The sequence below is a fragment of the Natrix helvetica genome, assembly GCF_964273705.1.
Source record: "Natrix helvetica genome assembly, chromosome: 2".
Classification (NCBI taxonomy): domain Eukaryota; kingdom Metazoa; phylum Chordata; class Lepidosauria; order Squamata; family Natricidae; genus Natrix; species Natrix helvetica.
The window spans coordinates 258,042,065-258,058,382 of NC_138552.1; the positions used below are offsets into that span (position 1 = coordinate 258,042,065).

At 37.6% G+C, this 16,318-nt stretch overlaps 1 protein-coding gene across 11 annotated transcripts in view; it reads right to left on the reverse strand.

Annotated features, from left to right (window-relative positions):
* NRXN1 (neurexin 1) overlaps window positions 1-14,988 on the reverse strand; it is an 898,064-nt gene extending 883,076 nt beyond the window's left edge. For all 11 annotated transcript variants that reach the window (XM_081941958.1, XM_081941974.1, XM_081941972.1 and 8 more), the window contains exons 1-2: window positions 14,894-14,988; window positions 6,289-7,892 (exon numbers count right to left, since the gene is read on the reverse strand). In XM_081941958.1, the coding sequence (XP_081798084.1) occupies window positions 6,289-7,024 (736 nt within the window). In that variant the 5' untranslated portion in view covers window positions 7,025-7,892; window positions 14,894-14,988. The remainder of the gene's footprint in view (window positions 1-6,288; window positions 7,893-14,893) is intronic.
* Window positions 14,989-16,318: the final 1,330 nt, after the last annotated feature.

Sequence of the window (16,318 nt, forward strand, 5' to 3'; positions counted from 1 at the left end):
TGAAGGAACTAGGTATGTTTAGTCTAACGAAGAGAAGAACTAGAGTGATATGATAGCAGTCTTCCAGTATTTGAAGAACTGTCACAGAAAAGAGGGATTCAATGTATTCTCCAAAACACCTGAAGGCAGGGCAAGAAGCAATGGGTAGAAGATCATTAAAGAGGGATCCAACCTAGATTTAAGGAGAAATTTCCTGATCGTGAGAACAAATAGTCAGTGGAACAGTTTACTTCTTGTAGTTGTGGGTGCTCCATCACTGGAGGTTTTCAAAAAAAGACCGGACAGCCATTTGCCCAGAATTATATAGCATCTTCTGTTTCACCAGGAGGTTGGACTAAAAGATCTTCAAAGTACCTTCCAATCCTATTATTCTATGTTCTACAAAGGTCAACACCAGTTAAAGAACTGGCAGCTATGACTTCACATTGAGCAAATAATAATAATAATAATAAAAGCAATAAAGGATATTGTTTTCTGGTTTTATATTACAGGAAAGGATAAATTACTAATGTGGAAGAGAAACATCAACATCAACTTGAAGGCTCATTTAAGTTAATTTAGAAAGTACATAGATATTCTTCCTTAATTTAATCAAATATGACCCTTAAGACTTTAAATAAAATAAATCAGTTTTACTACTTTATTACCTAGAAACTACTGTTGCAGTATGTTCTGGTCATTAAAATGCTCAAAGGAAGGGCCACTAACTAATATTGGAATAATATTATAAAACTTTTGCTTTAATGAACATTATAATTGTTTTAAACATGGATTAGTTTGCTTTTAACTCTATTCCTTGGTTTTCTTTCAAATGCTCATCATTGTCTCATTAAAAGGAACAAGATTTTTCGAGGAGGATTTTTAATACTAGCAAAACAGTACATGGATAATTTCTGGTCTTAATAGAAAACATTCAGATAGTGATCAAGTTGTTTTTTATGGAAATAAAATAATTTTCAATAAAAAGTATTGAAAATTCCATTGAATTTTCTCAAATTCAAAATATTGCAGAAATACCATCATATAACATAAAAACATTCTAGGATTTAACTAATTAAAATTATGTGATCTGATTTACTATGTTTATATTTCTGTGAGCACATATTATTTAACTGAAATCATTATTGATGCTTTGCTGTTGCTGTATTGAGAGTTGAACCATTTGCTATCAATATACTTTTCTTTGAAGATTTATCTAATCTCCTTTTACTGTATAAGCCATTGGCTCTGTGTCTGGCAAGAAAAGATCTTAGTGAATTAAGGAGAGGTATGAAGAATGACTTTAAAAAAAAATGTTATGAAATCTTGCCAAACTGTTTCATTGGATTTGCTAGGATTGTGAAATGCTGGTATTGTGAGAAAAAGAAATGGGATAATCCATCTATCCATTGCCCTATTTACCTGAAAGAAAGACTATTCTCAATTTAAGCAACCATCAGAAAGAAATCCATAAATAAATGAAAGCAAAATAGATAGAGCAGGGGTACTCAACCTTTTTATACCTACTGCCCACTTTTGTATCTCTGTTAGTAGTAAAATTTTCTAACCGCCCACCGATTCCACAGTAATGGTGATTTATAAAGTAGGGAAGTAACTTTACTTTATAAAACTTATAAAGCAGAGTTACAGCAAACCCTACTGCCCAGTGCCCACCATGAAAGCTGGAATGCCCACTAGTGGGCGGTAGGGACCAGGTTGACTACCACTGAGATAGAGAAATAAGCAAAAGGGAAAATCCTCTCAGAAAGAATCCTAGATTCTATATCTTGTCATCCTAAAATAATCCAATACAACTGAAACCAGTCCTAGAAATTTTCACAATCGACATAAATATATGTATGTGACACCCTTCTACATATGCATGTGGATATGTATCTGCCATACATATGTATGTATGCATATGTAAACGCAATGCCCTTATATTAACTGAATCAATAGCTAATATTAATAGTGAAACAAAATATTCCATATATCTACTATTCTGTATTTCAATGCAAGCTCTTCATATAGAAGTGTAGAAATATTCTACCTCCTTTTCTATTAACTAGTCCAGGAAGGGAAAGACAAAAGGAAGCACAGGACGAAGTGGATAAAATGAGGCAAAAGAAAGAAGTAATGAACAGAGACGTAAAGAAAATAGAGAAAAGCTTTATTATTGGACATTATTATAGAAAGAGTTAAATTTAGCAGGCATGTATAGCCTCGCCCCTGCAGTCCCACCCAAGCAGCTAGTAATCTTAAGGTTCACCTTTTAAAGGCATTCAATGCTGCAGCAGCAATCTCTTTAATTATTTGCACTTCATATTTATTTCTTTTCAACAACTTTTTTTATTCTCATTAAAGAATGCACGATTACCATCCAATCCACACATATTTTTTGTGGAGGGGACAACCCTCATCTTCTTATAGGCATCTGTTCTTAATGATAACAAAACAAAATATGTCATAGTGCAAACCTCATTCCTTTTGCCCTTGTGTTCCAACATCAAACCCAAGTATATACTTAAGTCACAAGGTTTACAAGAAAATATATACTTCATCAGTGTCTTCCATGCCATACCTTGTGGAAGTTTTTTTAAAAAATCAGGTATATGCAATATATGCCTTGAACAAAATTATATAAATCTGATTAATTGTTATTCATCCTTTTTTTAATAAAGGAAAAATGAAGACTTTCCAATTCCATAAATGTTTTAATTCTCCTTTTGGGGTCCTTTTCTACACATCTTATTTATGTTTATGAGATATTACAGCTAGAAATATATGCTGTATTGATGATATGACTTCATAAATTTATATGAAATTGGTTTTGTTTTAAAAATCCTAATCATCTTTAGTATGGAACTCATCTCTATCACAGCTAATATATGTTTTTCACTAATATTCTTTTCATACCTATCTATTTTCCTCACATGGAATAAACCATTGGTTTATTTTGCTTCCTTGAAGCCTTTTACTCAGTGATCCACGTTAATTATTGTGTAGTAATGAAGGAATTAGTAGTTTAGTAGTTATGAATTTCAGTTGTCTTTGATTAAAATTAGCCATTCTACTAGTTGATTTTCATCTATTCTTTTTCTAATGTAATATGGAGCAAACCTGGACTGTTGCTATACCAGGAGGCTGAAGCCTAGATTTGCATTGTCAGAAATACTATTTTAATTTACTAAAAATGAGTCATTTTGTTAGAAATTTGTTAGAAATCTTTTGATATTTTATCAAGGAAATTATATATGAATATATTAAATGTTTGAAAATGTGAGAATATTATGAGTTTTCTTTGTTATCTTTCAGCATGGTTAATTGACAAACCCATTAATTAAACTGGAATTGAAGATCTGGTTATGCAATAGAATATGTCGGGTTTTCAGACATCTTAATTTTTTGCTTGGATTTTTCTTCAAATTCAATGCATGTGATAAAAAAAATTATGTCCATTATCTGACAAGCTGTAAATTGCAGACAATTATAGCATTCTAGTTCCAAACCATGCTTGCTATGTCTTTTAAAGCAAGTGAACTAGATGATTATGGATGTAGAGATATTTGTGGCTATACCCTTTTTCCTATTCTATAGAAAGGTTTTTAATCTGACTAGCTAAATGGAACAGGCTATCATGGTAATATAGCCTGAAATATGTTTTAAATTGAGACATGAATTGCATACTACTGTATCTAATATTGATTAAATATGCAAAACTATTTTTAAAATTCTCATTCCTGATAACTAATGAATATATCCATGTACGGTTTCTGGCAACAGAATGAAAATGGGTTGCCTTTACCTGTTTCTACTTTTTTTAAAAAAACTTTCTAATTTAATTTCTGCCTAAGATTTCCTTACGTTTCCTACTAAGTGGAAACAACATGCTATTTAGCTTTTTCAAGGTCAGAAAATGGGTAGGGATTGCTAACTTTAATAATACTACAAATGCAGCGTTTGGTGATTTGCAAATATTTAAGGAATGTAAGTTTGTTAATTATGATTTACCCATAGCAATAGTTATATGATATGTACTAATATAATACAATTAATGTTAATAGCCAGAAATTCAAAATACATTAAGTACCTATTAATAATACATTACAAGTCTGATGAACAACACTTCACCAATCATATAAAACACAGCACTATGCAAGGGACACCATCTTTCAGCTTCTCAGCCTCTGGGTAGAATCCACTGAAGGTTTTCAAATCTACCACTTCAAAATACATTCTAAAAATGAAAATACTGTACCCAATAGCTATTCTGATTACCCTCCTTAATGAGTGCAACAAGTTATATATAGATATTTTATTCCTATAAATACAAATTCAATATTATTAATTGATATACAGACCAATGTGTTGCTGATATGCAATTTAACTTAATGAAAATTGCTTCCATTAACAAATAGGAAGGAAGGGAGAGTAATAGTCCTCCATAATTAATAAGAAAGTTTCTGTCTGTCTGTCTCTCTGTCTGCCTGCCTGCCTGCCTGCCATCCATCCATGCATCCATCCATCCATCCATCCATCCATCCATCCATCCATGCATCTATCTATCTGTCTATCTAACATTATAGTTATACAACAGTGCATGTTCCTCTGTGATTAATCTAAGGCACTTTTACTCTTTAGATAAAGCATCCTTGCAATTAGAGAACACAAATACTATATATTTTTGCAATTTTATGCACTTACCTGTATATCCAATAGAAAGCCAAAGAAATTGATTCCGGGCAAATCTAAACACTATGTAGGACTATATATTTAATTATAAGAGAAAATATATTTTCTCTTATAATTTAGTTTCCTATCCTATTAAAACTGTTGCTGATTTCTAAAATGGGTTACGAGTTTAATATGCATCAGCTGAAATAAACAACTAAAATGGAGATATCATAGTTTTATGTTTCAAATGAAGAGTTTTAATTTTTCAAGGTTTTTTAGGATTTAAGCTATACTAAAGCTATACTTCTAATAGCTTTTGTGGTGGTATCACAATTAATCTCTCAGCTAATCTCTCAACTAATTATCAGTATAAATTACATAAAAAATTCACATATCGAAATGGAAAAATCTAAAGCCATGCAAAAAATTCCTTTAAAGTCCCATACCATCTTAAAACTAAGCACTGCCAGAAGACCAATTCAAAAGTGTTTCCTCGTGAACCACTACAAATACACAGGCTATATATTTATTAATTTTGGTTAATGACCAGCTTTATAAAGCAGCCAGTAAAATACAACATATGAGATATTACAATTTCAAGAGCAACTGTAAATATATATTAAAACAGACTGAGTGGCTTTTTTGATTAATGGTAGAAAAATGGTAGATCAGATGAAGTTTTATCAAATAAAGAGTCAAATTGAAAAAAAAATGTTGGGTGACTGAAGCTAACTTCCGTATAAAGAAGACAGGAAATTCACATAAAGACATACTCCACAAGTATTTGTTCCATTGCCAGTAAAATTAGATTAAAATTATAAAGACAAAGGACTAGGGCTTCACTAAATGAAGCTACTCAATTATCTATTTTGTATCTATTTTAAACAATCCTTTCCATTTCACCTTTGATAATGTAACTTACTTTTATTAGTGCAAGCATACAGAATATACATTATTTTCCCTCATATAATATTATTTGTATTGGCTCTGAGGGCATCCCATGGCTTTGAAATGAAATAAAATTTGTTATATATATTTACTAATCTAGCTTTATAAGGAGAAATACTGAATTTCTCTGTTATGAAAAATAAATCTAATAAACTCTCTTCCCATGAATGCAGATAATGAGGCTTGCAACAACTAAATTCACACAATTGTTAAATATAAGTAACTGTATTTAGAATTATTCCTTTTTGTCCAATTATTAGGACTGTTCAGGTTAAATTGTAATACTTCAAGTGACCTGGTTGGTAGATCAATTTGCCAGCCTATTTCCTGAAAACTAACGTTATCATTTCTTGAGTGGGGTAGAAAATATATCTACCTATTCACAATACAGCTTTCCAAACCTCTATTCTTTTTATTTGCATTCCTTACAATTCTACAAAATTCTGATCCTCAACCTAATTTTCAGCTTGATCTTTACAATGCAAAAATATGCTTGTGTCATAGTTCAAAGAGATGGAAGAAGAGGGGTTGGAATATTTAACAAAAGATTCAAATGTGAGATGAATCAGGGGAAAGCACAGCTGCAAAATTCACTCCTATGGAGGAAAAGCCATGCAGTCTCCATCTCTTTACCTCCTCTTTCATTGAGGGGCAGGCTAACTGGGAAAGGGCAAAACAGATTCTTACCTTCACTGCAATCCTTCCCACGGAAACCAGTATGGGAGCAGTCACACACTGCCTGATTGTTGAGCACAGAGCATACACCACCATTGAGGCAAACATCTCTAGCACATAAGTGGCTCTGTTCATCATCCAGACGTACTTCTTGACTCTCCACAGGTGAAGACTGTGTATAATTGACTCTTACATCTGTTATCCATCCTTTGAAAGGTTCCCTATCCTTCACTGAGGAGAGTGTTACTTTCAGGGTAGGTGAACGTAACTCTGGAGGCAACCCTCCTAGAAAGAGACCACTGAAGACCGTCATGTCCCGCCGCTTAGATTTCACTTCTACCCATTTAGCCTCAGCCTGATCAATTAATAGTGTTGTATTCTTAAAATTGCGGCGAATGACCACAGTGTGCCACAGGTTGTCATTGACAGCCATGTCAGAGAGCAAGATGGCAGGCTCAGCACAGAAGATGGAGAAACTTAGCTGGAGCCGCCCACCTTGTGTCAGAATTAACTCCAAGAAGTCGCAGAAGCCCTCGTCATCAAAGTAAAGGACCAGCCCACTGGAACTGCGGGTTTTCATGTTAAAACTCATTTCGCTTTCACAGCAGGCATTCCATTTGGGGAAGCGAGTCCACTGGCCCTCTGCTCCTGGGAACTCCAAGCCACTGCCAAGCTCAGCCCAACATCCCAGGAGCAGTGCCATCCAAAGTAGGAGGCAGCCTCCACGCCGAAGGAGCACAGGCCCCATTCTTGGTGGGGTGGGGTGGGGGAGAGGGGGAAGAGGAGGGGGGAGTGGTGGTGGGGGCGTTGAAGCAGACAGGGTAAAATCTTTCCAGTGACCACTCACAACAGATACTTAATTCTTGCTTTCCAGGTTCTGGGGGAAAATAATGTGGCTGCCTTCCCCCAGTAGGAGGGGCTCAGGCTTTTCAGCCAAGATGCAAAATTGTTCTTTTTTCAATAATAAAGATAAAAATAATGGAAGAAAGGAAAGATAAAGCACCAACCAATGTGCAATTCTATTTGAACTGTAAAAAGTGTTTAAAAAATAAAAGGCACTGATAAAAAAAGTTATTCAGTCATCTGCTTCTCAAAGCGAAGACTAAGAGTGAATCAGCAAATATATTAATATTAAAAATCTATGTTGACAAGATGAAAAGAAGCTGGGGATGGGTGGAAAATACACAAATGTAGGAAGGTCCATAAACTACTTAGAAGACCTTTTTAAAAGATCCACAAATCCAGCAAGATTTAATCAATATTCCAGCATATATGGAGAAGTCAGTATCCAAGTGTATGTAGAAGTCATCTTATCCAATAGCCGTATTTCCCAGGAATTTTGCCACCTTCACTGCAAGCAATTTACCGACTCCAATCCTGTCTTTCCAAAGTTGATTCTTTCATCAGACCATGGACTGCCTGCCATGTAATAAACCAGGAGACTGTGTATTTCCCAATGGGGCTGAAATCCAGAAGCTGTCATGTAGCTTAGAAGCTACTTGCTATGCAGAGCCTCACAGCTGCTCCTATTTTGTTTTTCTTCTGCAAAGCCAAAACTGAAAAGATCCCAGTGCTTGATTGTTGGAAGATTCTGCACCATTTTTTTAAAAAAAATGCTTTACAAAAACCTGCAAAAATTACAAAGATAACAAAATTACATTCACAATCCTGAGTACTTCATTCCTGAAAAATAAAGAGCTGAAAGTAACAGCAAATATAAATGGAACCAGAAGTAAATTGAATGTCTTCTGCTGCAATAGAGCCACATACTTAATATATTGTGCTCAAAAAGTTTCTGGTAACACAGCCAGCTACATTTGTAGCAGTAAGTTTTTATGCAAAAAAGAAATTGAAAATGCCTCATTAAACACAAAGTTATGATACAAGGGGATATCAAAACATATTTACTACTATTTTACTACCCTCAAAAAGATTCATGGTAAAAAGTATATTTCTGCCTGCTTTATCCTATGTTTAGCCATTTTCCATGTAATAAACATGTTTGTAATATTATATAAAGTGGATGAAATCATAGGAAGAGCAACCTAGGAGTGAATTTCTTCAATGGTATGCCTGTTTCCTGCCCCTCCCCTTGGAATCAATATATTTATTGATATATCTCTTTGTATATTTTAATCTGCTTCCTTTAATTCATTTTCAAACTTGGAAAATTGAGTCATTGCAATTGCTTATATAATAGAGGCCAAATTTTGATTAATATCTGCTATCATTTCTAGCATAAACAACTACATGCAATCTCATAATCTCACATGAGATATAATTTGTAACTAAACTATATGTACGTTTCTCTGTAAAGCGAATTAAACTGGTTCCCATGTTTTAAAATATTATCTCAGCCTTCCCCCTCAAATATTCCCAGCTATACCCACCATTTGTGGAAAATGCATATTTACTGATATTTGTTCAATCACATCATTATTTATATACCAGTACTCCGCTGCAGCTACAGCTGTCATCTAAGAAAACTAATTGACTTGCAGCAGCAAATAAAAAAAAATCTCAATAGTAGCAATACCAGAGCACAAACCTTTCAGATTATGCCTAAAGTATTAAATGACATATGCTACTTTCATCTACCTTAAGTGCAAGCACCTCTTGATATCCATAATTTGCATTTTGCAACTAGAAGTATTTCAGCACTATGCCATTACAGCACAAAGGCTGTAGGAGAGGAAAAACACTTCATGTTGTTTACTTCTTGGTGCAAGCAGTATACTGTGATTGAGTCATTGATTGAACAAATGAATAAATTTATATGCTCCTGTCTCACTATGAGTCTGGCTAGCTTACAATGATTGTAGTGCAATTAATATTTTGAAAACACTGGGATATTTTTTTTAAATAAATGCAATAAATTAATGGCAATTTCTACATTTTAATACCTTTTAACTTCAAAACAGAATTTGCATGTCAACATTGTGGTTCACCAGAAGTACCCCAAAAATGGAATGTAGGATTTCTTGTTATAGTTTTAATGCCATTTGGTGAGAAATAACTGCATGAAGAAGGAAAAGTATATCATTTTGGAATTGATAAAACTTTGTATCTTTGGAGACACAAAGAATAATTATTACTTTGGCTTGAAATCAAAATATTAAAAAAAATATTAAAAGGAGAGAAATTAGAGTTTGGGATACCTTTTCCCAAATACTTTTTTTTTAAATTTTGTAACTATACATAAGGTTGCATGTATATAATATAGTCATAAACCATCATGTTAGTCAAATACTCAAAGAGGTAGAAATAGATTTAAAATAATATTTCCCTCTTATGATGCAAATTTCAAATTTATTTAGAAACTAACTCTCAAAGTTAATATTACCCAATGTTTTAAAGAAAAAAAAGTCTTACAAGAACTTGTTCTCTGATCAAGGATCATTTTCTTACCTCCTTGTCCTACTATTTAATATTTTACAATGTTGGCTCTATTTGTTTAAATTCTACTAAACATTTTCCATCTATTAAAAATGGCAAGTTTTCTTTTGGTTTTAAGAAAAATATGAATAGACATTCTATTGGTTCAAAAATAGACTTCAATATGGGGGATGAAAGCTTTTTTAAAAAAAAATGGATCATGGATTTGTCATCATGTGCTGGACAGGCAGCTTACAAACTTGTAATTTCAGAATTTGGTTGAGGGAGAATAACCTGAACCTTTTATCATTAAACTCGTAACACCAACTGATAACACAATGTTAAGAAGGGGGGGGGAATCATACACACATAGTGGTGAATATGTGCCTGAGAAAATAAAACAAGGAATTATTAGGGAAGAATGGAAATAAATTTGAGAAAAGTGAATAAAATAGGCAAAGGAAAAGGCAAGTTTGAATTACTGTACAGGGGCACCTAGATTGGTTGCAGAATTTATTTCCATGCAGACTATTTGAGAGAACACACACACACACACACACACAGTGTATGAAGGGAGAAAAATGATGTTTAAGGGATTAGTCTATGAAAAGAGCAGATATTTTCCTTTGAGGCTTTTGTGGTCTTCGTCATAATAAGCCTCTTGTCTCTCAGCCTGGACTTATCAGCAAGGCAGCGGCCAATGTCAGCAACCACCCAAAGCACCATCAAGCAGGAAAAAAAAAAAGCCTCATTCCACCGTCTTGAGGGGCAGCCAACCCCGCTGAGGCTTCCCTTTCCCGCTCACAGAAGCGCAGCCTATTTGGCGCCGAGGACCACCTTGGCCCTTTCCGTCAGGGTTGTTCCGTTAGGGAGAAGGGTGGGGACGTGCCGGGGGGTGGGGGGAGAGGAAACAAGAAATTGATGACACCGCATCCAGCCCTCGGCCGCTGCCCTGCCCCCCTCCCACCCCGGTCCTCGCCGTCACGCTTCCTCACGCGCCCACTGGCAGCTGCCGGGCTCCTCCTCTGGCCAGGCAGAGCGCGCACTGCAAGCTAGACGCCCCGTGCTTTTCAAAGCCGTTGCTGCGGCTGCTTTCGCTAGAGACTGGCCGGGGAGTGGGGGGGGGGGGGACGCTCGGGCTACGTCGGTCTGTTTCCAACCCCCACCCCCGTTTCCAGGTGGCTGTGCTGAAGCTCGGGGGAATGGGGGAGGGAGCAAGGGGAAGGGTGTGTGTGTGAATGTGCTGGAGAACCAGCGCCGGAGTGTGTGACGGAAAGTATTACAGGACGGCGGTGTTAACGAATATGTGGGAGAGTTGTGCGAGAGAATTCATTATCTGCAAGCGGGCGAGAAAAGAAGGGGTGGAGTGGGATCGAAGCATTACAGAGACATAAATATTCGGTGAAGAACGCGCTGTGTCTCCCAAGCACGACGCGCTCTCTCCAGCTGGCAAGAGCTCTCCAAGGTCTCAAACAGCGCTCGCTCCCCGTTTTGCCAGCCTTGCTTCCTAAAATCTCTCGCGTCCAACTAGCGAGAGCTCTCCAAGGTTTCAGCCAGAGCTCTCCGTTTTCCCAGCCTTTGCTTCCTAAAAAAAAAAAAAAAGCTGTCTCGTCCAACTTGCGAGAGCTCTCCAAGGTCTCTCAACAGTGCGCTCCCGTTTTTCCAGCCTTGCTTCCTAAAATCCCGGATAACGCGCGAAATTGAAGGTGCTAAGGAGACCTTCGCACGCAAAAACTGCCCTTCGCTGCTGAACAGCGGCCTCTTCCCCAGAATGAGGGTGTGCGCCATGCAGATGCCAAGCAAGAATTGAACTTGGGATTTTCCACCACTGCAAAACTCGGCGGTGAACCACAGAGTCGTGTCCCCCCACCACCACCAAAAAAAAGGTCCCAACAGGATATATGTTGCTTTGTCTGTATGAATCCGGATCCATTTGGTCGTCTAGCCGTCTACTGTCTCATCTGACAAGCAGCAGAGAGCTTTTTCCACCTTTGCAGTCAGAGATCGTTTTAACTGGAAGTGCCCAGAATTAAAGCAAAATGTTCATGCCTGATAATTCTGTGTTTTTCCGTGAAAGGAAAAAAAAATGTTTAAAGAGAGGAGAGGAATTAATGAGTGAAAAAAACAACACACAAGACAAATTGATTGCTATATGTGAGAACTCAGGAAAGGATTATATGGATAAAATAGATTTTCTGCAGAATATTAGACAAAGAAGATTAATAAATGCATGTGATATGTATGTATGTATGCATGAATGTATGTATGAATGTAAAAGGTAAAAGTTAACTTTGCATGAAAGAAAAGCTTAATTTGTGTGCAAATGTATGTGAGAGAAGATTAAACAAAGAAGCTAGAATATGTTTGCATGAATGTATTCAGATGACAGTGTAAGTAATGGAAAAGGAATACCCTTTTGTTGGTAAAAAATTTAAAAAAATCAGTAACTTTGCAGAATAGACTGCTATTAGCAAAGAAGGAAAAATATCCTCCATCTACAGGGACCGTATGACTATGAGAACAAAGATTGCACAAGGAATGTTGAGGTGTTTCAGATAAGAGTTGGTGGGTGTGCAAAAAAGGAAGAATAGAAAGAATCACTGTGGTATGTTATCCTAATCATGGTGTCCCAGGCAAGAGTCATGATGGCAAAGTGTGATTTTTTTAAAAAAAATGGATAGTTGTGGGTGTCACTATTAAGATTGTGAAGATTGGAATCAGCATGCATAATAAAGGGGTGGGAGAACTCAAGGGAAAGGTGTGTGTGTGTGTGTGTGTGTGTGTGTGTGTGTGTGAGAGAGAGAGAGAGAGAGAGAGAGAGTTTTACAGGAATATGATGTTGCAAATGTTGTATAATATCAACGTATCCTAATTAAGTGTGTAACTCATTACAGCAGATGCCATGATGGGGTGAATAAAGACTGAAATAGAGATCTGGGTAGTTATTGTGATGAGAGTGAGAAACAGATTGGCAGCAGTTTATGAGCCAAAAAATGGATTCAGTGTATGAGAAAGATATATTTTTGTACCTCTATGTGAATGGCTGAATGCAAAAAAAGTAACAGAGAACCTGGTGTATCTGAAGAAAGTGACATTGCTTCAGCATAAGGGCTGCTACTGAGGCAAAAGATAGAGTATAAGATATCCTTAACAGGTTGGAAAAACTTCCCAGAATTACAGCCTTGGAGTTCAAGGTTCTGCTAAGACTTTGTGTCTCTCTTCATACTGCAGATCTATTGAGAATGTTAGAATCAGGGATGGGTGGGAATTTTGTGCCTTCCCAAAACTAAAATAGAAAATGGAATTAATCCTTAAATTTAATGTAATTAATTCATTAATTAAATTGGGTTAATCAAAGATTCTCTTCTAGGATTTGTGTAGTTATGGCTAATTTGTATCATAAAACTACGGTTGTTTTCTAAAGGAAAGGAGTGTCTTCAAGGATGGGGTCCGTGACTGTTGTTGGTTCAATGGAAATTGCTTAGGAGAAAAAGTGGCCAGTTAGGCTGTCTTCAGAAAGTGGGAAGCTCTGTATGGCTGTATGTTTGCCTGTTCAGCTCTCATGCACATACACATACATGCAAATCAGAAGTGAATAGAAGAAGGGTTCCTATAAATGTCAGCTGAACCAGCTGCTGAACTAAGGAGATCCCTTTTTAAAATATTCTTCTTACATTAAATTGATGACAGCTCCTTCTGCTCTCTTTGTGCTGCCCACCTTTCTTATGCCTATATAAACACAACAACAGCTGCAAAATAATAGCCATTTGCAAATTTATTATGGCTGATACAATGATAAACAGTGAATGTCTAGTGGTTTGCAAAGCAATTGTGAAAAGGGGACTGCTGATTTAACATGCATGACTTAAATGGACTGTTAAGAGTTTTTTGTTTTTTTTTAAAAGCCTGTGGTCCTTTTTGCCTAATTAATAGATGAGAATACCTATTTCAAAACTCATCAATGAATTCAATACCTCCACCTTAAAGTAAATTGCTGTTATTATTATTATTATTATTATTATTATTATCATTATTATTATTATTATTATTAAAATAGCATTTTAGCTATAAGTTCCTCAACTTGGATATTAAATAAGGATAGAGCAACAGAGAAGAAGAAAAAGATAATCAAATAAGGCAGAGCATTATGGCAATAAATCCAACAATAAATCCTTAATAGCAGGTCATTTTGGCATCTATAGCCTTACCAGCATCCTGCTGTTTTAAATATCAGAAGGATTTTCTCTGGATGCAGGAAGGACCTGGGGAGTACACAAATTACAAGCTGAAATAAAAAGGGGCTGGGAAGGGGGAGGAACTCCCCACACCCTTTACAAAAATACTCTCTGCTGCAAGGAGAGATAAGTGCCCTCATTAAAAAAAAATACTTTTTATATATTCATTTTCATCTAATACTCCTTCCACCATTCTTTATACCTTCCAATATAATTATTTTGAGAATTGACTTATTTAACTGTTAGGCAAACGTATTTCTTCCTATTTCTTTTCTTTCTTTCTTTTTTGCCTGCCTGCTTATTTGGATGTATTCTGTTACTTAAGGGAGCTGCAGGTTATACCTCTCTCTCTCTCTCTCTCTCTCTCTCTCTCTCTCTCTCTCTCTCTCTCTCTCTCTCTCTCTCTCTCTCACACACACACACACACACACACACACACACACACGGATTCTAAAATGAGGCAGCAGCTGGGATTAAGGCAGTTTCTTCTAACATGTCAGATAAGCAAAGAGGAGCAGAAAAGAACGCCCCTTCCTCTCTCCATTTAATGGATCCCAATTAAATCGTCCCGAAATATAAATCTGCATCCGAAGCATAGCTCCACTTTTCTAGCCTTCTCCTTCGCCAAATTGCCACATATTTTACCAATGGAGGGAGGGGGAGGGAAGGTGAGGGGGAAATCAATACGATTGATTCTTAGCCCCCCCCCCTCCTCCCGCAACTCGGCGCATCCGAGCCTCTAAAATTCCAGGCAATATTTTTTTTTTCTTTCTCCCCCCGATTATTACTAAATCACTACAAGGAAGGCTTTAACTTCCTAATCGCAGCAGCACCGCCGCCACCATCTCCCCCGCTTCGCTTTGCAACCCTCTCCCTTTTCCAAATCCTGCGTGCAAAAAACCGTCCCCAGCCCCTTGCGCAGCCTTGACAGTTCAGAATCCCAGCTAAATGGGCATTTCCCGCTCCCCTCCCAGCAACAACACGGACACCTGTCCCTCTCCCCAAACCCAGCTCTGTTTACCTGCGCGGATTATCCTCCTCGCTTGTAAGGCGTTGGTCCAAGAGCATTTCCCCGTTAGGTTCTTTGAATAAGGCAGTTCGGGGAAGCAGAAGCAAAAGGGGTGAGGGGTGGGGGGGGAGAAAGAAAGTGCCGTCCCTCGCCTTTTCAGCAGCGTCAGGCTAGGGCTTCTATCTATCTCCGGGAGTAAGGGAGGAGAGCCGAGAGAAAGGAGGGCTAGCGGAGAGCCACGTGACATCTCCTTGCTGTCTGTCTGCCGGAGGAGGGAGGAGCTGTTTTCTCTGCAGCGTCGTGGACAGGAACCTCTCCCTGCACGGCGGCCTCCGTCCTTCCATCGCGTCCCTTCAGAAGGGAGAGCGATGGGACTGGCTGGATAAAAAATGAAAATAAAATAAAATTATCCCATCTCTTTCCCAACCCACTCACCCGCTCCCAGCCAACCCCGGCTTTTTTTTCCTTCTTATTTCAGGGGTGACGTGATTCTTCCTCTTACAGGCCCCTTCCCCAAGCCGTTCTGGCGGGGATCGGGCCAGCGCTGCAGGTAAGGGGGAAGATGGAATCCTCGTGGATTTTCTATGGAGCGGGAAGCGGAGGAGTTAATTGAAAGTGTTTGGGGCAACCCTCTGGAGTAGGTGGGGTGAATGCTTAATAGTGTCATTTTTATTCCGAAGAAGATGAAGTCGAAGATGCTAACAAGGGGAGATATCCCTCATCATGGAAGATTCCTCCACCAGTCCTTTTTTCCCCCTCTTAAGCTCTAGTGCCCCTAGGGAAGAGGGAAGCCTGCAAGAAGGGAAAAGCAGCCTTTTTAATCTCTTCCAACTGTTGACCTCCTCTCCTTACTGCCTTTCTTTTTTTATATAAAGTAAATAGTTGCCTCTCTCAAGTTGCTGTGGGTGATACAGGCGGCAGGGCTGATTATTCAAGACGATTCAGCTCATCCCATAACTCGTTGATAATCACTGTTTCACATACAATGAGACCAAAGTCGGTAGGCAAATATAAAACCGAGGAGGCCACCACCATCTTCTGATTCCCTTATGCACTGACTTCAAAGAGAGGAGCGAGAATCTTGCAGGGTTGTCATACCGGCAGCCACTACACCATCAAATAGTATCTGTTCTCACATTGCACACACTCCAATACACATAGGATGGAAATCTGTCCATAATGCTCCCCAGGAAGACTTAGGTGAGCAACTACCAAGAGAGAAGAGTTACAAACAGATGCTCTCATTTCATACAAGAATGTCCTCCCCAAAATTATTAGGGGCAATGGTGTAGAGTCTTTAAGGATTTCTGTTGGAAGACCTCATTCTCTTCCAGTTTCTCAGAATTAAGAGTTGGGAAGGACTTTTGATGTCTTCTAGTCCATCCCCCTGCTCAAGCAGAAGACCTTATACCATTTCAGACAA